Genomic DNA, 24,836 nt, shown 5'->3' on the forward strand with positions numbered 1-24,836 from the left:
CTCTTGGCAGTCTCTTGATGAGCTTCAAGAGGTAGTCACCGGAAATGGTCTTCCAACAATCTTGAAGGAGTTCCCAGAGATGCTTAGCACTTGTTGGCCCTTTTTGCCTTCACTCTGCGGTCCAGCTCACCCCAAACCATCTCGATTGGGTTCAGGTCTGGTGACTGTGGAGGCCAGGTCATCTGGCATAGCACCCCATCACTTTCCTTCTTGGTCAAATAGCCCTTACACAGCCTGGAGGTGTGTTTGGGGTCATTGTCCTGTTGAAAAATAAACGATGGTCCAACTAAAAGCAAACCGGATGGTATAGCATGTCGCTGCAAGATGCTGTTGTAGCCATGCTGGTTCAGTATGCCTTCAATTTTGAATAAATCCCCAACAGTGTCACCAGCAAAGCCCCCCACACCATCACACCTCCTCCTCCATGCTTCACGGTGGAAACCAGGCATTTAGAGTCCATCCGTTCACCTTTTCTGTGTGCGACGTGTGGCAATCCGTCCAGATGTGTTGCTAATGAAAGTCTATGGAGAAAAAATGCATCATGCAGGCAACTTTGCAGGATGCATTTTTTCTCCAAATCGACGCATTGAGACGTACAGCAAGCGACGTTAGTGTGAAAGTAGCCTTAACGGAGGAAGCCCTGCCGAACGCTGGTGTGAAACCAGCCTACGGCTGTTATTATAGCACCTTCCATGTGTTAAGGTACCTTCACACTAAACGATATCGCTAGCGATCCGTGACGTTGCAGCGTCCTGGCTAGCGATATTTGACACGCGGCAGCGATCAGGATCCTGCTGTGATATCGCTGGTCGTTGAACAAAGTTCAGAACTTTATTTGGTCGTCAGACTGGCGTGTATCGTCGTGTTTGACACCAAAAGCAACGATACCAGCGATGTTTTACACAGGGCCGCGCTTAGTAACCCGATGTTTACCCTGGTTACCAGTGTAAAATGCAAAAAAAACAAACAGTACATACTCACCTTCGCATCCCCCGGCGTCCGCTTCCCACACTGACTGAGCGCCGGAAAGTGAAAGTACAGCACAGCTCTGCTGTTAGGGCCGGCGCTCAGTCAGTACTGGAAGCGGACGCCGGGGGACGCGAATGTAAGTATGTACTGTTTGTTTTTTTTACATTTTACGCTGGTAGCCAGGGTAAACATCGGGTTACTAAGCGCGGCCCTGCGCTTAGCAACCCGATGTTTACCCTGGTTACCCGGGGACCTCGGCATCGTTGGTCGCTGGAGAGCGGTCTGTGTGACAGCTCTCCAGCGATCAAACAGCGACGCTGCAGCGATCGGCATCGTTGTCGCTATCGCTGCAGCGTCGCTTAATGTGAAGGTACCTTAACACAGATACATCATGGGCTTGTCCTGCCCTGCGCATGAAATGAAAGGCAAAAATACAATGTGGAGACTTCATCAGAGCAATGTTTTATTTACATTCAGAACTGGTTTAAGAGGAACAAATTACCATTTCCCACAGAAATCTCAGACTTTTACTTATAGAAATACTGGATAAATATCATTTTACCATTAGATATAGAAACATTTCCAATTTTATAAAACTGCATTTTTTGCATTGAATAACTTTATGCCTTTGCTTGTTTCATTTTATGCATTTCTAAAGTATTGTAAAACTGTAGTATGCTGTTGGTGCATGCGGGCTGGACTGTCGGTTTGGTATGTGGCTCTGTTCCCCCCAGGCCTGCCTCCGATGTCTGAGGTTTCGGTGTCCCAGACCAGAGATCATAATACCGGCCTTGAATTGTGAAGGACACGGCAGCCGACCCTGAGAAACATCCAAGGTGGGAACGCCCCATCATGTCGAAGAGAGTCTGCTAGATCCAGGCCTAGCAGACCAGTGCTGGTGGGTTCATGGATGCCAGGAGGGGGTTGGCCTAAAGGCCCCGTCTCACATAGCGATTTACCAAAGATCACGACCAGCGATACGACCTAGCCGTGATCGTTGGTAAGTCGTTGTGTGGTCGCTGGGGAGCTGTCACACAGACCGCTCTCTCCAGCGACCAACGATCAGGGGGAACGACTTCGGCATTGTTGAAACTGTCTTCAATGATGCCGAAGTCCCCCTGCAGCACCCGGGTAACCAGGGTAAACATCGGGTTACTTAAGCGCAGGGCCGCGCTTAGTAACCCGATGTTTACCCTGGTTACCAAAAAAAACAAACACTACATACTCACCATCTGATGTCCGTCAGGTCCCTTGCCGTCTGCTTCCTGCTCTGACAGTGCCGCCGTACAGTGAGAGCAGAGCGCAGCGGTGACGTCACTGCTGTGCTCTCACTGTACGGCCGGCGCTCACAGTCAGAGCAGGAAGCAGACGGCAAGGGACCTGACGGACATCAGATGGTGAGTATGTAGTGTTTGTTTTTTTTGGTAACCAGGGTAAACATCGGGTTACTAAGCGCGGCCCTGCGCTTAGTAACCCGATGTTTACCCTGGTTACCAGTGAAGACATCGCTGGATCGGTGTCACACACACCGATTCAGCGATGTCAGCGGGACCTCAACGACCAAAAAATGGTTCAGGCCATTCCGACACGACCAGCGATCTCACAGCAGGGGCCTGATCGCTGGTACGTGTCACACATAGCGAGATCGCTACTGAGGTCGCTGTTGCGTCACAAAACTTGTGACTCAGCAGCGATCTCGCTAGCGATCTCGCTATGTGAGACGGGGGCTTAAAGGAAGGTCTCGTCTTTTCCTGGCGGGTCGGAGAGTTGTCCCGTCGGTTTTTTGGACAGAACATTTCCAAGACAACCAAAATTGAACAGCAGATCTCTTGGGAGGCAGACTTTAGTACTCTGTTGCAGAAGCGAAGTACTCTTAAACTGATAGGTGCAGAGTAGGACGCACTAGAAAGTTGGCGTGCATGATTGTTCAGGGCACTGGCGGTGTGGACCGGCCACCAGAGAAGTCCTAGACCGAAGCCTGGATATTTTAAGAGCAGGGTCACAGGAGCCTCTGGAAAACATGGAGGCTGCATGAATAGGAAGGTTTCCCCAGGAGACGTCCATATTGCTCAGGGGCAAACTAGGACATACTTGTCCTGTCCATTTTTTTTTTTTTTAAAGTAGCCCCCTCACTGCCTGGTAGGATATATGTGTCCTGAAGATCACACATCATTCTTCACAGACCGATCATGAAGATGGGCATGGAACAACCTGGACGCAGACCTTTCGGCGGCTGGCACATAACGGATTAGTCTTCCCTCCCTACTCTATCTGGCTCTGGGGGGGCCGGAGGGTAGGGGGATTCGTGGCATGGACCGTCCTCTGGGGAACCACAAACACTCTTGATGTGTTAGGGCCTTGCCTCGTAGACCACAGATGATACGGTAGTGACAATTCTAGGTGGGAGATTAGAGTGACAATTCCACTGTCGCCCTCAAAAGCCGTATCTGAAAAAAAAAAAAGAAAAGAAAAAGGAAAATCGTTAATAAAAAAAAAAACCCAAAACCTAAGTCAGAACTGGGCTGGGTGGTCCAGACCCATGTCTGCCTCCTACTGACATTAAGCTAAAAAGGATTAGCTTCGTGCCAGTTGGTGGTGTGGCCTACTCTACAGGGAAATACCTCAAAAAATTTTTTGCATAGCATAAGCAGCATACACTCATATTTTTTTTGTGTACCCCAATGAAGCATTAGCCCCCCCCACATCAACCAGATGGCCACACAGCATAAACTCGCTCCCCCAGTCAGAAACCTCCACCTCACATTAACCAGCGGGCCACACAGCATAACCTCGCTCCCCCAGTCAGAAACATTTACCTCACATTAACCAGCGGACCCCACAGGATAAATCCAAAGCCCACCAGACATTCCCTCCCCTCAAGCGTAAATCCAAATATGACGCCCCCTGCCCCAACCATAAATCCCATCAGACACCCCCTCCAATCGAACGCCACCCTAGCTTAAACTCTCATCGGACGTCCAACCCCCACAAACCCCCATCGGACGTACAACCCCCACCGGACGCGGAACCCCCCACCCAGCAGAAACCCCCAGATGCAGACCCCCCACCCCGCACAAACCCCCATCACACGTGGACCCCCCCCACCCAGCACAAACCCCCATCGGACGTGGACCCCCCCACCCAGCACACACCCCCTTCGGACGTCCAACCCCCACAAACCCCCATCGGACGTCCAACACCCATCGGACGTGGACCCCCCCCACCCAGCACACACCCCCTTCGATGTCCACCCCCCACCCAGCTTAAACCCTCTTCAGCCCCCCCCAAACCCAACCCATAAGTAGGTCGCCCCCCAATAAAAGGGATCCCCCAGTAAGCAGCAGGTCACCTCCCAATAAAAGGGTTCCATCTGTAAGCAGCAGGTCATCCCCAAATCCCACCACGGGATCCCCCCAATAGCCAGCAGCAGGTCGCCTCCCCACATTCAACGACAAGCAGGTCGCCTCCCCACATTCAACGACAAGCAGGTCGCCTCCCCACATTCAACGACAAGCAGGTCGCCTCCCCACATTCAACGACAAGCAGGTCGCCTCCCCACATTCAACGACAAGCAGGTCGCCTCCCCACATTCAACGACAAGCAGGTCGCCTCCCCACATTCAACGACAAGCAGGTCGCCTCCCCACAAGCAGGTCGCCCTCAAATCTGACCACAGGGGTCCCCCAAATAGCCTGCAGCAGGTCACCCCTCACATGCAGGTCGCCTCCCCACATCCCATCACAAGCAGGTCACCCCCACATCCCACCACAGGGGTCCCCCAATAGCTTGCAGCAGGTCTCCCCCCACATCCACCACAAGGGTCCCCCCCAATAGACAGCAGGTCACGCCCTCCCAAAACCCGACCACAAGCATGTCGCCCTCAAACCCCACCACCAGGGTCTCCCCAATAGCCAGCAGCAGGTCGCCCCCACTAAAAGGGGTCCACCCCGTAAGCAGCACGTCACCTCCAAACCCCACCACAGGGGTCCCCCTCAATAGCCAGCAGGTCACCCCCAAACCCCACCACAGGGGCCCATCAATAGCCATCAGCAGGTCACCCCTCCACAAGCAGGTCGCCCCCACTAAAAGGGGTCCTGCAACAAGCAGGTCGCCTCCCCAAACCCAACCATAAGCAGGCCACCCTCACTAAAAGGGGTCCTCCGCACGCAGGTCGCCCCCAAATCACACCACAGGGGTTCCACCATAGGGGTCACCCCAATAGCCAGCAGCAGGTCTCCCACCCCAAACAAGTCACCCCATAAGCAGGTCACCCCTAAATCCCACCACAGGGGTCCCCCCAATTGCCAGCAGCAGGTCCCCCCCCCACAAGCAGGTCACCCCCCACTAAAATGGGTCACCCCCAATAGCATGCAGCAGGTCGCCCCCCCACAAGCAGGTCAGGGGTCCCCCAATAGCCTGCAGCCCCCCTCACACAAGCAGGTCGCCTACCACAGAAGTCCACCACAACAGCCAGCAGCAGTCCCCCCCCCCCACAAAATCCCACAATAGCCAGCAGCAGGTCCCCCCAAAAGCCCACCACAGGGGTCCCCCACAATAGCCAGCAGCAGCGGAGCCTCCCAAAATCCCACCGCAGGGGTCCCCCACAATAGCCAGCAGCAGCAGAGCCTCCCAAAATCCCACCGCAGGGGTCCCCCACAATAGCCAGCAGCAGCGGAGCCCACCAAAATCCCACCGCAGGGGTCCCCCACAATAGCCAGCAGCAGCGGAGCCCCCCAAAATCCCACCGCAGGGATCCCCCACAATAGCCGGCAGCAGCGGAGCCCCCCAAAACCCCACCACAGGGGTCCCCCACAATAGCCAGCAGCAGCGGAGGCCCCCAAAACTACACCGCAGCGGTCCCCCACAATAGCCAGCAGCAGCGGAGCCCCCCAAAATCCCACCGCAGGGGTCCCCCACAATAGCCAGCAGCAGCGGAGCCCACCAAAACCCCACCACAGGGGTCCCCCACAATAGCCAGCAGCAGCGGAGCCCACCAAAACCCCACCGCAGGGATCCCCCACAATAGCCAACAGCAGCAGAGCCCCCCAAAATCCTACCACAGGGGTCCCCCACAATAGCCAGCAGCAGCGGAGCCCCCCAAAATCCCACCGCAGGGGTCCCCCACAATAGCCAGCAGCAGCGGAGCCCCCCAAAACTACACCGCAGCGGTCCCCCACAATAGCCAGCAGCAGCGGAGCCCCCCAAAACTACACCGCAGCGGTCCCCCACAATAGCCAGCAGCAGCGGAGCCCCCCCAAATCCCACCGCAGGGGTCCCCCACAATAGCCAGCAGCAGCGGAGCCCACCAAAACCCCACCACAGGGGTCCCCCACAATAGCGAGCAGCAGCGGAGCCCACCAAAACCCCACCGCAGGGATCCCCCACAATAGCCAACAGCAGCAGAGCCCCCCAAAATCCTACCACAGGGGTCCCCCACAATAGCCAGCAGCAGCGGAGCCCCCCAAAATCCCACCGCAGGGATCCCCCACAATAGCCGGCAGCAGCGGAGCCCCCCAAAACCCCACCACAGGGGTCCCCCACAATAGCCAGCAGCAGCGGAGCCCGCCAAAACTACACCGCAGCGGTCCCCCACAATAGCCAGCAGCAGCGGAGCCCCCAAAATCCCACCGCAGGGGTCCCCCACAATAGCCAGCAGCAGCGGAGCCCACCAAAACCCCACCGCAGGGGTCCCCCACAATAGCGAGCAGCAGCGGAGCCCACCAAAACCCCACCGCAGGGATCCCCCACAATAGCCAACAGCAGCAGAGCCCCCCAAAATCCTACCACAGGGGTCCCCCACAATAGCCAGCAGCAGCGGAGCCCCCCAAAATCCCACCGCAGGGGTCCCCCACAATAGCAAGCAGCAGCGGAGCCCCCCAAATCCCACCGCTGGGATCCCCCACAATAGCCAGCAGCAGCAGAGCCCCCCAAAATCCTACCACAGGGGTCCCCCACAATAGTCAGCAGCAGCGGAGCCCCCCAAAACCCCACCACAGGGGTCCCCCACAATAGCCAGCAGCAGCGGAGCCCACCAAAACCCCACCGCAGGGATCCCCCACAACAGCCAACAGCAGCAGAGCCCCCCAAAATCCTACCACAGGGGTCCCCCACAATAGCCAGCAGCAGCGGAGCCCACCAAAACCCCACCACAGGGGTCCCCCACAATAGCCAGCAGCAGCGGAGCCCACCAAAACCCCACCGCAGCGGTCCCCCACAATAGCGAGCAGCAGCGGAGCCCCCCAAAATCCCACCACAGGGGTCCCCCACAATAGCCAGCAGCAGCGGAGCCCCCCAAAATCCTACCACAGGGGTCCCCCACAATAGCCAGCAGCAGCGGAGCCCCCCAAAATCCCACCGCAGGGGCCCCCCACAATAGCCAGCAGCAGGTCCCCCCAAAAGCCCACCACAGGGGTCCCCCACAATAGCCAGCAGCAGCGGAGCCTCCCAAAATCCCACCGCAGGGGTCCCCCACAATAGCCAGCGGCAGCGGAGCCCCCCAAAATCCCACCGCAGGGGCCCCCCACAATAGCCAGCAGCAGCGGAGCCCACCAAAACCCCACCACAGGGGTCCCCCACAATAGCGAGCAGCAGCGGAGCCCACCAAAACCCCACCGCAGGGATCCCCCACAATAGCCAACAGCAGCAGAGCCCACCAAAACCCCACCGCAGGGATCCCCCACAATAGCCAACAGCAGCAGAGCCCCCCAAAATCCTACCACAGGGGTCCCCCACAATAGCCAGCAGCAGCGGAGCCCCCCAAAATCCCACCGCAGGGGTCCCCCACAATAGCCAGCAGCAGCGGAGCCCCCCAAAACTACACCGCAGCGGTCCCCCACAATAGCCAGCAGCAGCGGAGCCCCCCAAAACTACACCGCAGCGGTCCCCCACAATAGCCAGCAGCAGCGGAGCCCCCCCAAATCCCACCGCAGGGGTCCCCCACAATAGCCAGCAGCAGCGGAGCCCACCAAAACCCCACCACAGGGGTCCCCCACAATAGCAAGCAGCAGCGGAGCCCACCAAAACCCCACCGCAGGGATCCCCCACAATAGCCAACAGCAGCAGAGCCCCCCAAAATCCTACCACAGGGGTCCCCCACAATAGCCAGCAGCAGCGGAGCCCCCCAAAATCCCACCGCAGGGATCCCCCACAATAGCCGGCAGCAGCGGAGCCCCCCAAAACCCCACCACAGGGGTCCCCCACAATAGCCAGCAGCAGCGGAGCCCCCCAAAATCCCACCGCAGGGGTCCCCCACAATAGCCAGCAGCAGCGGAGCCCACCAAAACCCCACCACAGGGGTCCCCCACAATAGCGAGCAGCAGCGGAGCCCACCAAAACCCCACCGCAGGTATCCCCCACAATAGCCAACAGCAGCAGAGCCCACCAAAACCCCACCGCAGGGGTCCCCCACAATAGCCAACAGCAGCAGAGCCCCCCAAAATCCTACCACAGGGGTCCCCCACAATAGCCAGCAGCAGCGGAGCCCCCCAAAATCCCACCACAGGGATCCCCCACAATAGCCGGCAGCAGCGGAGCCCCCCAAAACCCCACCACAGGGGCCCCCACAATAGCCAGCAGCAGCGGAGCCCCCCAAAACTACACCGCAGGGGTCCCCCACAATAGCCAGCAGCAGCGGAGCCCACCAAAACCCCACCACAGGGGTCCCCCACAATAGCGAGCAGCAGCGGAGCCCACCAAAACCCCACCGCAGGGATCCCCCACAATAGCCAACAGCAGCAGAGCCCCCCAAAATCCTACCACAGGGGTCCCCCACAATAGCCAGCAGCAGCGGAGCCCCCCCAAATCCCACCGCAGGGGTCCCCCACAATAGCAAGCAGCAGCGGAGCCCCCCAAATCCCACCGCTGGGATCCCCCACAATAGCCAGCAGCAGCAGAGCCCCCCAAAATCCTACCACAGGGGTCCCCCACAATAGTCAGCAGCAGCGGAGCCCCCCCAAAACCCCACCACAGGGGTCCCCCACAATAGCCAGCAGCAGCGGAGCCCACCAAAACCCCACCGCAGGGATCCCCCACAACAGCCAACAGCAGCAGAGCCCCCCAAAATCCTACCACAGGGGTCCCCCACAATAGCCAGCAGCAGCGGAGCCCACCAAAACCCCACCACAGGGGTCCCCCACAATAGCCAGCAGCAGCGGAGCCCACCAAAACCCCACCGCAGGGGCCCCCCACAATAGCCAGCAGCAGTTCCCTCCAAAAGCCCACCACAGGGGTCCCCCACAATAGCCAGCAGCAGCGGAGCCTCCCAAAATCCCACCGCAGGGGTCCCCCACAATAGCCAGCGGCAGCGGAGCCCCCCAAAATCCCACCGCAGGGGCCCCCCACAATAGCCAGCAGCAGCGGAGCCCACCAAAACCCCACCACAGGGGTCCCCCACAATAGCGAGCAGCAGCGGAGCCCACCAAAACCCCACCGCAGGTATCCCCCACAATAGCCAACAGCAGCAGAGCCCACCAAAACCCCACCGCAGGGGTCCCCCACAATAGCCAACAGCAGCAGAGCCCCCCAAAATCCTACCACAGGGGTCCCCCACAATAGCCAGCAGCAGCGGAGCCCCCCAAAATCCCACCACAGGGATCCCCCACAATAGCCGGCAGCAGCGGAGCCCCCCAAAACCCCACCACAGGGGCCCCCACAATAGCCAGCAGCAGCGGAGCCCCCCAAAACTACACCGCAGGGGTCCCCCACAATAGCCAGCAGCAGCGGAGCCCCCCAAAACCCCACCACAGGGGTCCCCCACAATAGCCAGCAGCAGCGGAGCCCACCAAAACCCCACCACAGGGGTCCCCCACAATAGCCAGCAGCAGCGGAGCCCCCCAAAACTACACCGCAGCGGTCCCCCACAATAGCGAGCAGCAGCGGAGCCCCCCAAAATCCCACCGCAGGGATCCCCCACAATAGCCAGCAACACCCCCCAAAATCCCACCACGGGTCACTCCCCACACAGACAAGTAGGTCGACCACCACAGGGCCTCCCCCCAATAGCGAATAGCGATCGGCAAGTAGCATTTTTCACCCTGAAACCACTGACCTCCATGGCGTCCACAAGCTGTCATGCTGCTTTCCTTTGCCGCCTTGGAGAACACGCCCCCTCCTGATAGGACACGCCCCCGGAAATGACGTCACACCTGGAAGGAGCCCATACACTCTAGCATCTACCATAGAACAGACAGAGCAGACAGGAGGAGGCTGTGGATGTCATGGCGGGATTTCGTGCAGGATTTGGATTTGGAGTGTTTTCTGCAGGATCTGCCTCTTCCTCCATAGAGCAGAGCAGACAGGAGGAGGCTGTGGATGTCATGGCTGGATATCGAGGATTTTGTGCAAGATTTGGGGTATTTTGGGGTCATTCTCCAAAGTCACAGATCAGGTAAGTGTGAGTCTGCCTGGGGAGAATGGGGTGATGTTGCTTGCATGGGGCTGCCTGGGGAGAATGGGGTGATGCTGCTTGCATGGGGCTGCCTGGGGAGAATGGGGTGATGCTGCTTGCATGGGGCTGCCTGGGGAGAATGGGGTGATGCTGCCTGCATGGGGCTGCCTGGGGAGAATGGGGTGTTGCTGCTTGCATGGGGCTGCCTGGGGAGAATGGGGTGATGCTGCTGGCATGGGGCTGCCTGGGGAGAATGGGGTGATGCTGCCTGCATGGGGCTGCCTGGGGAGAATGGGGTGTTGCTGCTTGCATGGGGCTGCCTGGGGAGAATGGGGTGATGTTGCTTGCATGGGGCTGCCTGGGGAGAATGGGGTGTTGTTGCTTGCAGGGGCTGCCTGGGGAGAATGGGGTGTTGCTGCTTGCATGGGGCTGCCTGGGGAGAATGGGGTGGTGCTGCATGTTCTTTTCTGGACGGGGGGGTCTGCCGTGGTGAGAATGGGGTGATGTTGCTTGCATGGGGCTGCCTGCGGAGAATGGCGTGATGCTGCTTTCATGGGGCTGCCTGGGGAGAATGGGGTGATGCTGCTGGCATGGGGCTGCCTGGGGAGAATGGGGTGATGCTGCTGGCATGGGGCTGCCTGGGGAGAATGGGGTGTTGCTGCTTGCATGGGGCTGCCTGGGGAGAATGGGGTGTTGCTGCTTGCATGGGGCTGCCTGGGGAGAATGGGGTGTTGCTGCTTGCATGGGGCTGCCTGGGGAGAATGGGGTGATGTTGCTTGCATGGGGCTGCATGTGCATGCTGGATGGGGGGGTCTGCCTGGTGAGAATGGGGTGATGCTTGCATGGGGCTGCCTGGGGAGAATGGGGTGATGCTTGCATGGTGCTGCATGTTCTTTTCTGGACGGGGGGTGTCTGCCGTGGTGAGAATGGGGTGATGTTGCTTGCATGGGGCTGCCTGGGGAGAATGGGGTGATGCTGCTTGCATGGGGCTGCCTGGGGAGAATGGGGTGATGCTGCTTGCATGGGGCTGCCTGGGGAGAATGGGGTGATGCTGCTTGCATGGGGCTGCCTGGGGAGAATGGGGTGATGCTGCTTGCATGGGGCTGCCTGGGGAGAATGGGGTGTTGCTGCTTGCATGGGGCTGCCTGGGGAGAATGGGGTGATGCTTGCATGGTGCTGCATGTTCTTTTCTGGACGGGGGGGTCTGCCGTGGTGAGAATGGGGTGATGTTGCTTGCATGGGGCTGCCTGCGGAGAATGGCGTGATGCTGCTTTCATGGGGCTGCCTGGGGAGAATGGGGTGATGCTGCTTGCATGGGGCTGCCTGGGGAGAATGGGGTGATGCTGCTTGCATGGGGCTGCCTGGGGAGAATGGGGTGATGCTGCTTGCATGGGGCTGCCTGGGGAGAATGGGGTGATGCTGCTTGCATGGGGCCGCCTGGGGAGAATGGGGTGTTGCTGCGTGCATGGGGCTGCCTGGGGAGAATGGGGTGATGTTGCTTGCATGGGGCTGCCTGGGGAGAATGAGGTGATGTTGCTTGCATGGGGCTGCATGTGCATGCTGGATGGGGGGGGTCTGCCTGGTGAGAATGGGGTGATGCTTGCATGGGGCTGCCTGGGGAGAATGGGGTGATGCTTGCATGGTGCTGCATGTTCTTTTCTGGACGGGGGGTCTGCCGTGGTGAGAATGGGGTGTTGCTGCTTGCATGGGGCTGCCTGGGGAGAATGGGGTGATGTTGCTTGCATGGGGCTGCCTGGGGAGAATGGGGTGGTGTTGCTTGCATGGGGCTGCCTGGGGAGAATGGGGTGTTGCTGCTTGCATGGGGCTGCCTGGGGAGAATGGGGTGTTGCTGCTTGCATGGGGCTGCCTGGGGAGAATGGGGTGTTGCTGCTTGCATGGGGCTGCCTGGGGAGAATGGGGTGTTGCTGCTTGCATGGGGCTGCCTGGGGGGAATGGGGTGTTGCTGCTTGCATGGGGCTGCCTGGGGGGAATGGGGTGCTGTTGCTTGCATGGGGCTGCATGTGCATGCTGGGGAGAAGGCGGAGATGTTGTTTGCATGGGACTGCGTGCTGGAGGGGCCTGCCTGGGGAAAGGAGACTGCATACTGGGGGTCTCAGTGGAAAGGGGGTCATGTTCCTTGCTAGTGGTGCTGGGTGTCTGTTGGGAAGGGGGGCTGCAGGTCTCTGGGCAAGAGAGGCTGTGTGCTGGAGTCTCTGTTGGGAAGGGGGTCATGTTGCCTGCGTGGGGGGGATCTGCATGCAAGGGGGTCTACCTGCAGAATGGGGCTGATGTTACCCGCATGGGTCTGTTTGGTGTGGGGGGCTGATGTCACGTGCTGTGCAGGTCAGTGTGTGTGATGTTACTTGCGGTGGGGGGTGCAGGGAAGTATAGTGCTACGTGTGTGGGGGCGAACAGGGGAGGGGATGAATGATGATGGAGATCTGAGGGATTGATATTACTTAGCATGAGAATCTCTGCCTGATGGTGAGGAGTCGGTCCTGTTTTTTTTTTTTTTTTTAAATCCATAAAACGTTTTCTCATTAATATTACTGGGGACACATGCTGTCAGGTTGATGACTGATCTATGACCTCTGGGAGCGAAACAGCTTTACAACGTATCCAGATCCCTGGCTTTATTCTCCCCTCGCACGCTGTGCTGGTCAGTATTAGCCCGGTGGCCACTGGTGTCAGCCACTACTTGTATCCAGTTTTCTGCATGATTTTTTTTCTGTTTTATTCTAGGTATTGTGACTTTTCCCCATCCTGTGCCCCCCCAGAGCAGTGACCTCCCTGCAGATGTCATTTCATCTCTGGACTTCTTTTCACCAAGTGGAATGGCGGTGCCCCCACAATCCATGTGAGGACCCAAAGGGATGACACTGTGTGCGTCTGATAATGTCAGATAGATGAGTATAATTACTTATAATTTGCTCTCCCTCTGTCTCCCCGCTCTCCCTCTGTCTCCTAAAGGGAACCTGTCACCCCCAAAATCGATGGTGAGCTAAGCCCTCCAGCATCAGGGGCTTATCTACAGCATTCTGTAATGCTGTAGATAAGCCTCCAATGTAATCTAAAAGATGAGAAAAAGAGGTTAGATTATACTCACGCGGGCAGTCCGGTCCTGGGCCTCCCATCTTGATAGGATGACTTCCTCTTCTTGTCTTCACGCTGCGGTGCGCAGGCGCCGGGAAAGGTCAGAGAGGCCTGGGGCCTGCACACTGCAGTACTTTGTGCTGGAGCCGCAGCGTGAAGACACGAAGAGGACGTCATCTGATGAAGATAGGAGGTGCCGGACCGCGATGCCCATCGGACAGGACCGGGACTGTCCCTGGGTGAGTATAATATAACCTTTTTTTCTCATTTTTTAGGATACATCTGGGGCTTTTCTACAGCATTACAGAATGCATTACAGAATGCTGTAGATAAGCCCCTGATGCTGGTGGGCTTAGCTCACCCTCGATTTTGGGGGTGACAGGTTGCATTTAAGCACCACAATGCAATTTTCCAGGACGTCCCCCTGACAGCACGCTGGAGGACGTCCTCCTCCTCCTTGCAGGGACAGGAAATACAACACGAGAGGTTAAAAGGTCCCACTCCACCCCCTTTCCTTCAGTGTTTTTCCTGTCCCTGCATGGAGGGACACACGAGAGCAGCGCAGAAACTTACCAGTCCAGAGGGCCCGGGGGATCGTGCGGCTCTGCCAATATCTTTCCCCCGCGACGATGCCCTGAGGTAGAAACTCCCCGGTGGGGAGTCCCTCTGCCTAGAGACCAGTGAGCAGACGAGCTCCTGGGTGAGAGCCGCTTCCTCCCGGTGGGAGGCTCTCGGCTCGGGCGCCAGACCAGCAAGAGGCGCCACATGTCAGAAGATCCGGCGGCGGTTTGCGTTCCATGAGGTGGAACGCGGAAGTACGTTCATACAGCACTTCCGGTGGCGTCGCAAGGTAAGGTGACGTCACATCCGGGGGGAGGCGATACATCCGGGGGAAGGCGATGCATTCGGCGTGCGTTCCACTAGGTGGAACGCGGAAGTATTTATATATAAACCCGGAGGTACTGCAATAGTGCGCCCTGCATTCCTCTATGTGAAGGAAGATAAGGCGCAGGATTTGATTGTGGTGATGGCAGGACACGTACAGCGGATAGTCCGGGCCAGCCAGCATATTGAACCGCATCTTATGCCGGAGACTAAGGGTGAGCGCAGCAGAAGCTGCTATATCCTTTATTTTGATTAAGAGATTTCACACTTACCCTGTGTATTCCTCAACAGAAGATATGGAGGTCAAAAGTGAGGAGGCAGGGGTAAGTGCGCAGGGTGCAGAATGTCGTTCCTATTTGCACATACACTGAGCAGTGCCTATTCTTAAGTTTAGGATAAGGAGGCCACCCAAAATCCCCTCCCTCTGACAAAAAAGACGGGAAAAGCATCTTCAAAGTCTAAGAGGTGTTCTGTATGTAACACGAAGCTTCCAGAGACGTATAATAAAGCTCTCTGCAGCTCGTGTATCTCTAAGATTGTCAGAGAGGAACAACCTTCTTTATTATCGGAAATGAGGAGCCTAATCCGAGAAGAGGTCCAGAACTCCTTGGCCTCAATGTCTCAAAGCGGTCGGTCCAGTCCAGGCCCGGCACGTAAGAGACCCAGAAGTGATGCAGCCCAAGAAGATCGGTATGATTCGTCAGAAGAAGAATTGGAGTTTAGAGGTTCTGATCAAGAGGAAGGAGAATTGCCTAAGGAAGAGCAAGGAAGAAAGTATTATTTTCCAGTGGAAGACACAGAACAGCTGGTTCAAGCTGTAAGAGAGACTATGCAGATAAAGGAAGAACCTCGGCTGAGATCTAGACAAGACCAGATGTTTGGAGGTCTCACACGTCAGGAACAGACGGTTTTCCCTGTGAGCGAACACATTCGTCAGATGATAGCCCAAGAAGGGAAAGATGCGGAACGTAGGTTGGTAATGTCACGTGAGTTTAAAGGTCGTCTACCGTTTAACCCTGAAGAAATCAAGACTTGGGAAGAAATTCCGAAAGTAGATGTGCCCATAGCCAAAGTTACAAAGAAGACTTCCATCCCTTTTGAAGATTCCTCAAGTCTCAGGGACGCAATGGATCGGAAGGCAGATATCCTATTACGTCGAGCTTGGGAAACCTCAGCAGCTCTGATTAAGACTAACATCGCGGCTACGTCAGTAGCAAGATCCATGTTCCTGTGGATGGAACAATTAGAAGAACATTTAATTAACAAGACCCCACGGGCAGATATAATTGCCTCCCTGCCTATCATAAAGTCAGCTACGGCTTTCATGGCAGATACTTCGGCTGAGTCCGTTAGATTTGCAGCCAGAAATAGCTCTTTGTCAAATGCGACACGTAGGGCTATTTGGCTTAGATCTTGGTCGGGGGATAGCGCATCTAAAAATAAATTATGCGCCATTCCATTTACGGGGTCCAAAATTTTTGGTCAGGCCCTGGATGACATTTTAGAATCTGCATCGGATACTAAAAAAGGATTCCCGGAGGATAAACCTAGGAAGTTTCAGCCTTTTCGGAAAAGGCCCTTCCCCCTCACCCCCCCCCCCCCCCGCAGGCTGCCTGAGTATAGAGAACAATGGAGACCCAGCAGGGGGTCCTTCAGGGGTTCCTTCTCTCAGAACAGGAAGGGAAGAAGTTCCCTTTTTGGTTCAAGCTATAGACAAAGAAGGCAATGACGCCATAGGGATAGGCGGGAGATTAAGTCTGTTTCTAGATTCTTGGAGTCTGATCTCAGACAACAAATATGTCCTCGGTATAATTGCAGACGGTTACAAAATAGAACTAATATCCCGCGTACCGCAGAGGTGTATCGCACCAACCGTTGTAAACACAAACTCCCCTATGTACTCAGACCTACAAAAGCTATTCAGCTCCAGGGTCATAGTTCGGGTTCCCCCTCCAGAAATAGGTTCAGGTCACTATTCGTCTTTTTTCAATTCCAAAATTGTCAGGAGAATCCCGAACGATAATAAATTTGAAACCTCTAAATATGTACGTAAAGTACAAAAGATTCAGGATGGAGTCTATAAAATCAACTATCCATCTGATAAACAAAGACTCGGTGATGTGCACTCTCGACCTGAAGAGTGCGTATTATCAGGTTCCAATACATCCCTCATCTCAGGATCTGCTGAGGTTCTCGGTGAAATTTCCGGACCAAACCTGCCACTTCCAATTTCAGTGCCTTCCCTTTGGCCTAGCATCGGCTCCAAGGATTTTCACGAAGCTGGTAGCAGAGGTGGTGGCTTACCTAAGAAACCAAGGCATAACGATAGTTCCATACTTGGACGATTTTCTCGTGGTGGCAAGAACAGAAGATATTCTGCTAAAACACAGAGATCGAGTCATAACGGTTTTGGAGCACCTAGGATGGGTAGTAAACCGGGAAAAGTCACATCTAAGGCCCGAATACCGGAAAATATTTCTGGGAGTACTCTTGGACTCTACAGTCAGACAATCCTTTTTGCCAGAAGTCTAGCGGCTTTCAATGAAGAAGTTGGTGTTAGAGTTCCTAAAGGGTCCGGTTACAGTAAGATCTGCCATGAAAATGTTGGGGAAGATGACAGCTTGCATCCCTTGTGTCAGGTGGGCTCAGGCACACTCAAGACCACTACAGGAACAAGTTCTCAAAATATGGGACCGTCGTCGTTCTTCCCTGGACAAAAGGCTTCGTCTATCAATAGACGTAAGAAGATCACTACAATGGTGGACTCGAGACTACAACCTAAAAGTAGGTGTGCCATGGATCGCAACCCCCTGCGTGGTTATCACCACGGACGCAGGTCAGTGGTGATGGGGAGCACACTTGGAAGGAAAATTCTTTCAGGGCGAGTGGCCAAGGAAAATCAGTCGGATGTCATCAAACTACAGAGAATTGTACGCAGTCTGGGAGGCCCTCAGAAGAAACCGTCCCCGCCTAAGAAACAGACTCGTAAAAATTCTATTGGACAATGTGACAGCAGTATCCTTTTTGAGACACCAGGGAGGCTCCAGACACAGGGCTCTTCAAGATCTAGCTCAAAGGATTTTTGCCTGGTCAGAAAACACAATCCTGTCAATAACAGCAGTACATCTAGAGGGATCTCAAAACATTCTGGCCGATTACCTGAGCAGAAGAAAGGTGTCTCCAACAGAATGGGAATTAAATCAGAACATTTTTCAAATGCTATGCCGCCGTTGGGGAACTCCTGGCATAGACTTGTTCGCTACAAGGAAAAATTCGAAGGTGCCAAGATTTTATTCCCTCAACCCTTCAGATATCCCGGAAGCAGTCGACGCACTGAGTCAGAGGTGGGACGAACCTCTATCTTATGCGTTCCCTCCAATAGCACTTATCCCAGTAGTGCTCAGAAAGATCCAAGAGGACCAAGCAACAGTGATAACAATAGTGCCATACTGGCCAAGAAGAAGCTGGTTCCCATTGTTAGGGTTTTCCAACATCATGGCTCCTATCAGTCTCCCGTTATGGAAGGACATCATTCATCAAGGACCGGTGTTACACCAAGGTCCAGGGAGATTACATCTATCAGCATGGATCCTGAGAGGGACATGTTAAAGGCCAGAGGTCTGTCGGACAAAGTAATTTCAACCATCCAGGCTAGTAGAAAGCCTGTGACTGCGGCCATCTATCACAAGATTTGGAAGAAGTTTTGTACAGAAAGTGGCAGGTCGGCTGGGATACCGGGAGCCTTGGATGTTCCTAGAGTTTTGAATTTTCTTCAGTCTGGCTTCGACATGGGGATTAGGCCAAGTACTCTTAAAGTCCAGATTTCGGCGCTCAGTACTTTTTTGGATTATCCATTGGCTTCTCACCCATGGATAATTAGATTTGTGAAGGCCATCCAGAAATTACGTCCTACCTTGAGGCAGCTAGTTCCTTCTTGGGACTTAAATTTAGTTCTTAGGGCTCTATGTAAAGATCCCTATACTCTTAGAGAAGACATGCCTATTTCAGTACGTACCTGGAAAACGGCCTTCTTAGTAGCTATTACAACAGCGAAACGTGTAGGCGAGATTCAGGCCCTTTCAATTAAAGATCCGTACCTTCAGGTCCGGGAAGACCATATAATTCTAAAATTAGATCCAGCTTTTGTCCCCAAAGTAGCCTCGTTTAAAAATCGAGACCAGGAAATAATTTTACCTTCCTTTTGTGACAACCCTTCTAATGAAAAGGAACAGGCGTTACACTCCCTGGATGTTAGACAGGCGGTTTTAGACTATCTGGAAGCCACTAGTTCCTGGAGGAAGGATTCTAACCTGTTTATTTTATTCGGGGGTAAAAATAGAGGTAAAAAAGCTTCCAAGACCTCAATTGCTAGATGGATCACGTCTATAATCTCAAAAGCCTACACATCAGAAGGGATAGATTGTGCGGTAGGGATTAAAGCGCACTCTACTAGGGCGGTTTCGGCTTCATGGGCTGAGCGGGTGGGGGCATCCCTTGATCAGATTTGCAAGGCCGCTACTTGGGCCAGAGTAAATACTTTTTGTAAGCATTATAAATTGGATGTGTTGGCTGCACATCAAACATCTTTTGGGAGAAAAGTTCTCCAGGCCGTTGTCCCACCCTAAAGGAGGTTTCTTTGGTATTCTCCAGCGTGCTGTCAGGGGGACGTCCTGGAAAATGGGTATTATACCTACCGATAATTCGGTTTCCAGGAGTCCATCCTGACAGCACCGTTATTTCCCCCCCATGTATTCTATGTTCATATGCTGTATATGTTGGTTAATAGTTTTTTTGCAAGATATATCTATCCATGGTGTGGTACTTGTCAAAACACTGAAGGAAAGGGGGTGGAGTGGGACCTTTTAACCTCTCGTGTTGTATTTCCTGTCCCTGCAAGGAGGAGGAGGACGTCCTCCAGCGTGCTGTCAGGATGGACTCCTGGAAACCGAATTATCGGTAGGTATAAATACCCATTTTTGCAGCTAAAGCACAGAGGACTTTGGTACAAAATGTGTTTTTCTTTTTTGTCATTAATCTGTCTTTGATGTTTAATTCATTGTTTTGATTTCTAAAACTCTTTATTATTGATTTGTATGTATGCATACTTATATATTTCTCTTTTTTATTTCTAACTATCTGACTTGTAATAAACTTGTTTGACAGCTATGAGTTGAAATTTCCTTTCCTTTCCTTGCGGATTTACATCCTATGGGATAATGGGGAAGAGACAAAAGTTCGGGGGTGCAGCAGCTCTGGTGGTGGTGAGGCGGCGGCAGAATGGTTATTGCATGCTGTAGGCTTTCCTGAAGAGATGGGTTTTCAGGTTCCGTCTGAAAGATCAAAGGGTGGTGGATAATCGGACGTGATGAGGCGTGGAATTTGAGAGGATGGGGATATTGGTGAGAAATCTTGCAGGCGGTTGGTTGAGGAGCGAATAAGTGTGGAGGAGAGAAGGAGGTCTTGGGAGGATCAAAGATTACGTGAGGGAAGATATTGGGAGATTAGTTCAGAGATATAGGGAGGGGACAGGTTGTGGATGGCTTTGTAGATTGGTGTTAGTAGTTTGAACTGGATTCGTTGGGGAATTGGGAGCCAGTGGAGGGATTTGCAGAGGGGAGGAGAGAGGTGGATTAGCCGGGCAGCAGGGCAGAGTTGAGGACAGACTGGAGTGGTGCAAGAGAGTTAGCGGGGAGGCCACAGAGGAGGATGTTGCAGTAGTCGAGGCGAGAGATGATGAGGGCATGCACAAGCGTTTTAGTAGATTGAGGGCAGAGGAAGGGACGGATTCTGGCAATATGTTTGAGTTGGAGGTGGCAAGAGTTTGGATGTGCGGTTTGATGGACAGGGCAGAGTCGAGAGGTACCGTGAGGCAGCAGATTTCAGGTGTGGGAGAGAGCGTGATGCCGATTACCATAATAGATAGATCAGGTAGGGGGGATAAGCGAGATGGAGGAAAGATGATGAGTTTGGTATTGTCTACATTGAGTTTTAGGAAGCGACAGGTGAGGAAGGAGGATATGTCTGATAAACACTTTGGGATTCTGGACAGCAGAGAGGTGACATCTGGGCAAGAGAGGTAGATCTGAGTGTCATCAGCATACAGGTGATACTGGAAGCCATGGGACTTTGAGCTGTCCTAGGCCAAGGGTATAGGTGGAAAAAAGTAGGGGCCCCAGGACAGAGCCTTGAGGGACTCCAACAAAGAGAGGGCGGGATGAGCCTTTACAGTCTGCTGTGCCTGCGCAACGACCGCAGAGTTGCCCAGCTCATACCCCTACTGATTACTGGGTGGCCACCCTGCTGGATCCCTGCTGCGAAGACAAAGTACCATTATTACTTCCGTCACTGGAGTGGGATGGCAAAATGTGTGAATACAAGCACATGCTGGTAGGGGCACTACTGACGTCATTTCCACCTGACAGAAGAAACACAAGGCAGAGGAGGAGGAAGTCGCCAACGCAGCTGGGGCACCACCTCGAAAGGGAGGGGTTAGCATGGCTAAAATGTGAAAAAAAATTCATCAGCATGCCACAGCATCTTGCACCACCATCTGATACGGTCTATACAACCAGGTGCCAGCGTTATAACAACATGGTGGAAGAGTCCTTGTCCACAGGTCTGCATGTACTAAGTGATGGGTCTGCCCATTTAACTTCTTGGCTTCCAAACTGGACACATGGCCTAGGCTTGTACTTTTTGACTTGGAAGTGCTGGCATGGCAAGTGTAATGTTGGAACGTGTGTTTATCACAGCAGGGGATATAATCACACATAGGCGCATCCACCTGTCCAAAGCCAACGTGGGCACTCTCGCATTCATTAAAAGAAACTAGGAGTGGAGTCCACAGGACTTTTCTGTACCTTTGGCTGACCAGACAAATGTACCATCTGCACCCAGACATTGTTATATTTTATTTGCCATTTGTTTTATGTTGGGGCCTTACCAAAAAGGAAGAGAAATAAAATCCACAAAAATAATGTTGGATACCATCAAGCCTGCCTCTTCCACCTACACCACCTCCTCCTCCACTAGGACATCCGACTACTGTATCTACATTCTTTTTTATTTTATACTATGTTCTTTTCAATGCTGTCCCTAAAAAAAAAAAAAAAAAAAAAAAAAAAAAAAACAAAAAAAAAAAAAATTTTTTAAGAACCCCCCCCCCCCCCCACAAAAAAAATACACTGTTGGATACCTCATCCCCTGCCTCTTCCACCTTCATCGCCACATTCGCCTCAAGCTCATCCACCTACTACACCTCCTCCTACATTTGGACCTATGCCTCTTTTTTCAAGATTATTATTATTACTTTTTCTCTGTTATTTTAAGTGATCTTACTATCCACATTTGTTTTCAGGGCTATTGTCCTGCTTACCCCCTTTTTGTTCTATTTTTCATCTTTACCGCTTACTACCCCCATTTTACCGCGCAAAAGTTCGAGACCACATTGGCTGCGAGGTGGTCTCATTAGGCTGGGAAGGTCCCAACATTTACCTTTTCAGCTTATTAATCAGTGAACAGCTGTCTGCTTTTTCTTTGCTGGTTATTGAAAAATGGGTGGACTCACCCAAAAAATTAATTGGGGCCCCCTCCATTTTTAATAACCAGCTACGGCAAAACAGACAGCTAAGGGCTGATATTAAAAAGCTGTGAAGGTCCATGGATATTGGCCCCTACCAACACTAATAAGACTAGTCCTCAGCGCACGAGAAATGGAGCATCTATTAGAAGCGCTAATTCTTGAGCATCGACTCAGCTCTTCCTGATTGCTTTTGTGCAGTGGCAATTGGGGTAATATATACAGCTCTGGCCAAAATTAAGAAACCACCACATCAAAACCCTGCCATGGGCAGCCCATTCTCCAGACCTGAACCCCATTGGAAACCTCTGGAATGTAATCGAGAGGATGATGGATAGTCACAAGCCATCAAACAAAGAACTGCTTACATTTTTGCGCCAGAAGAAGTGTGAAACACTGCTGGAAAACATGCCAAGGCACATGAAAGCTGTGATTAAAAATTATGGTTATTACACAAAATATTAATTTCTGAATAGTGATGGGCGAGCACTAAAATGCTCGGGTCGAGCAAATTGGAATACTCGGGTACTCGGCCAGAACGAGCCCAATATAAGTCTATGGGAGACGCGAGTATTTTTACTGTGATTTTCCCCCCCCCCCCCCCCCGGGGGTCCTTTTAAGGTCTAAAAATGTCTGAAAATGATGGAAACACTGCTCAAAAGACACAGGACCATCATGGGGATCGCCCCTGGAAGAATTCCTGACTCCTAGTTCACAGCCTTAATCATTTTTTTCCGAGATTCATGCCATTTTTCCCGGTGCCACAAAAAACACATTAAAACGAAACCAAAACGGGTTTTGCTGGGAAATATGTCAAGGTTCATCCTTTGTAGGTTAATCACTTGCCTGTAAGGCCAAATATTTAACCCCAGACCGAAAATTTCCTCTCCCTCTTAGGCTTAGTTCAGACGCAGCGTTTTTGAAGCGTTTTTCAACTTTAACATTGCTTTTAACCACTACAAATGCATTCACTGGGAAATGTCATTGTAACATTTAACACCCCTAGCTGGCCATGTGGTGTGTGACACATAAGCAGACCCATCTTGTTTCATTTACAAAGGAGGGACTCTTAAAGTCACAGAGCCTATTTTTACTGGTGCATCAGGCGGCATTAATCTTCTTAAAGGGCCAATATGAAACAGTGGGTCTCCTAAGCTGTTGTATCCTATGCTGTGAGTGGATGGGCTGCCAAGAATTACGACGCACCACAGTACCCCTGTCATAAGATGTCCAGGGGGACTCCTGAAAAAGTGTTGCATTGAATTCAAGGCCTGCCCTGCTACCAATTCATATGCACCCCAATAAGCCTTTGAATCCACATAGTGGATGGGCCCATGAAAATCCACTTCACAATATGCATTTTGTACTCTGTACTCCTTTGTTTTACACATTGGCGGCAAGGCCAGCCCTGCTGCATAGTCATATGCACCCCATTAGGCCTTGGAACCCACATACTGGATGTGCCCATGAAAATCCACTCGTATTTTTTATGGTATGATTTTTTGGTATAATTGTATAATTGGTATAATTCTTTGCAGAATTATTTACAGGAGAATTTGGCAATTGTGTTTGCCATGTTTTTAACACTAAGGTTCAGATACGGCTTTAAAAAAGTCTAATCCTTGCAATACAAAGCAATTTCATTGCAAACTACAAAATTCAAGGAATATTAAGATTGAATAGTGTGAGTGCATACATTTTTGTATATGTTACCAATAACATACAAAAGTTAATGATTATATATAAGGATTACATAAATATACTGATTACGTATATATGAAGATTAACTTCACACAGTCTACTTAGATCATCACCAAGAGGCTTTTAAATATCATCTGTCTGGAATATCCGAGAAGCAACACCAAGACAGAGAACCCCTGGGAGATTATCTACACTGCATGGGCGTCCCCAATTATTCTGGTATCAGCACACTGTACATGTACAGGTACCCCAGTTTTGGCATCTGTCTTAGTCATGTTTCTCTGGTCTTATATAGTAATTTACACTATGTAGTAACTCTAGTTTCACCCAGACATTCAAGTGGCCAGCTTTCAAGGTTGGATGAAACTGAGACATCGTGGAGTCATCAGACAAGGGGCCATAAACCACTAGAAAATAAAAGCCACAAGGATTTAGATCAAACCACCACAGGCAGAGTTTCAGTAAACCTTAATGTTTTACAATGACAAACAGCAAACATATAGAGTCTTCGAACTGTTTCTGAAGTGAGACATCATTGCATTATCAAATTTATATGAAGTGTATTGTGTCCAATTTGCGCAACCAGGCAACACAAAAAGGAGCTTTTCCAGTGAGCTCTTTAAGGTACACAAATGTGAAGTGTTTGCCATCAAGGATGTGGTTTCACCAATGGGGGGTACCTTTTTTAAAAATATACTATTGCCATCACAGCCACCCATGCCCAAACTTTACGGGCCTATAACAATACAAATCATGTTCACCCGGGTCATGTCGTCGGAGATAAGGAAGAGACATTGCAGGAGACAGTTAAGAATTAGGGCCAATGTAGTGGTGTGTGTCTCTGAGACTTGTAATGCAGTGCATGATCTGCCAAACAATTCCCCAATGGGGGTACCTTTTTTTAAAAGTACACTAGTGCCATCGCATGCCCCTAGCCCAAATATCAACGGCCTATAACAGTACTGAGCACGTTTACCCAGGTGATCTAGTGGCAGGAACATTTTAGATTGCAGGAGACCGAGTTAAGAAGTCGGCCCAATGGAATGTCATGCCCAATTCCCCAATGTGGGTAACTTTTTAAAAAAAATAAGAGTGCCATCACAGCCCCCTTGGCCAAAATGCACCGTACAGAGCACGTTCACCCTGGTGATCTACTGGCAGATACAGGACAGATTGCAGGCGACCGAGTTAAGAAGTAGGCCCAATGTAGTGTCATGCCCAATTC

At 52.5% G+C, this 24,836-nt stretch overlaps 1 protein-coding gene and 1 long non-coding RNA gene across 2 annotated transcripts; one reads left to right on the forward strand and one right to left on the reverse strand.

Moving 5' to 3' along the window:
* Nucleotides 1-1,419: 1,419 nt before the first annotated feature.
* On the reverse strand, nt 1,420-10,096 carry LOC143804592 (uncharacterized). Its single transcript, XR_013221064.1, has 2 exons — nt 10,015-10,096; nt 1,420-3,416 (listed from the first exon to the last, which is right to left on the reverse strand). It is a non-coding gene; the product is annotated as an uncharacterized LOC143804592 (long non-coding RNA).
* A 6,130-nt stretch (nt 10,097-16,226) lies between these two features.
* Nucleotides 16,227-19,497, forward strand: LOC143804593 (uncharacterized). Its single transcript, XM_077282832.1, has 2 exons — nt 16,227-19,012; nt 19,292-19,497. The coding sequence occupies exon 1, from the start codon at nt 16,227-16,229 to the stop codon at nt 18,954-18,956; it is 2,730 nt and encodes a 909-aa protein (XP_077138947.1). The 3' UTR covers nt 18,957-19,012; nt 19,292-19,497.
* The last annotated feature ends 5,339 nt before the right edge of the window (nt 19,498-24,836 follow it).

The sequence above is a fragment of the Ranitomeya variabilis genome, chromosome 2 (assembly GCF_051348905.1).
Source record: "Ranitomeya variabilis isolate aRanVar5 chromosome 2, aRanVar5.hap1, whole genome shotgun sequence".
Classification (NCBI taxonomy): Eukaryota; Metazoa; Chordata; class Amphibia; order Anura; family Dendrobatidae; genus Ranitomeya; species Ranitomeya variabilis.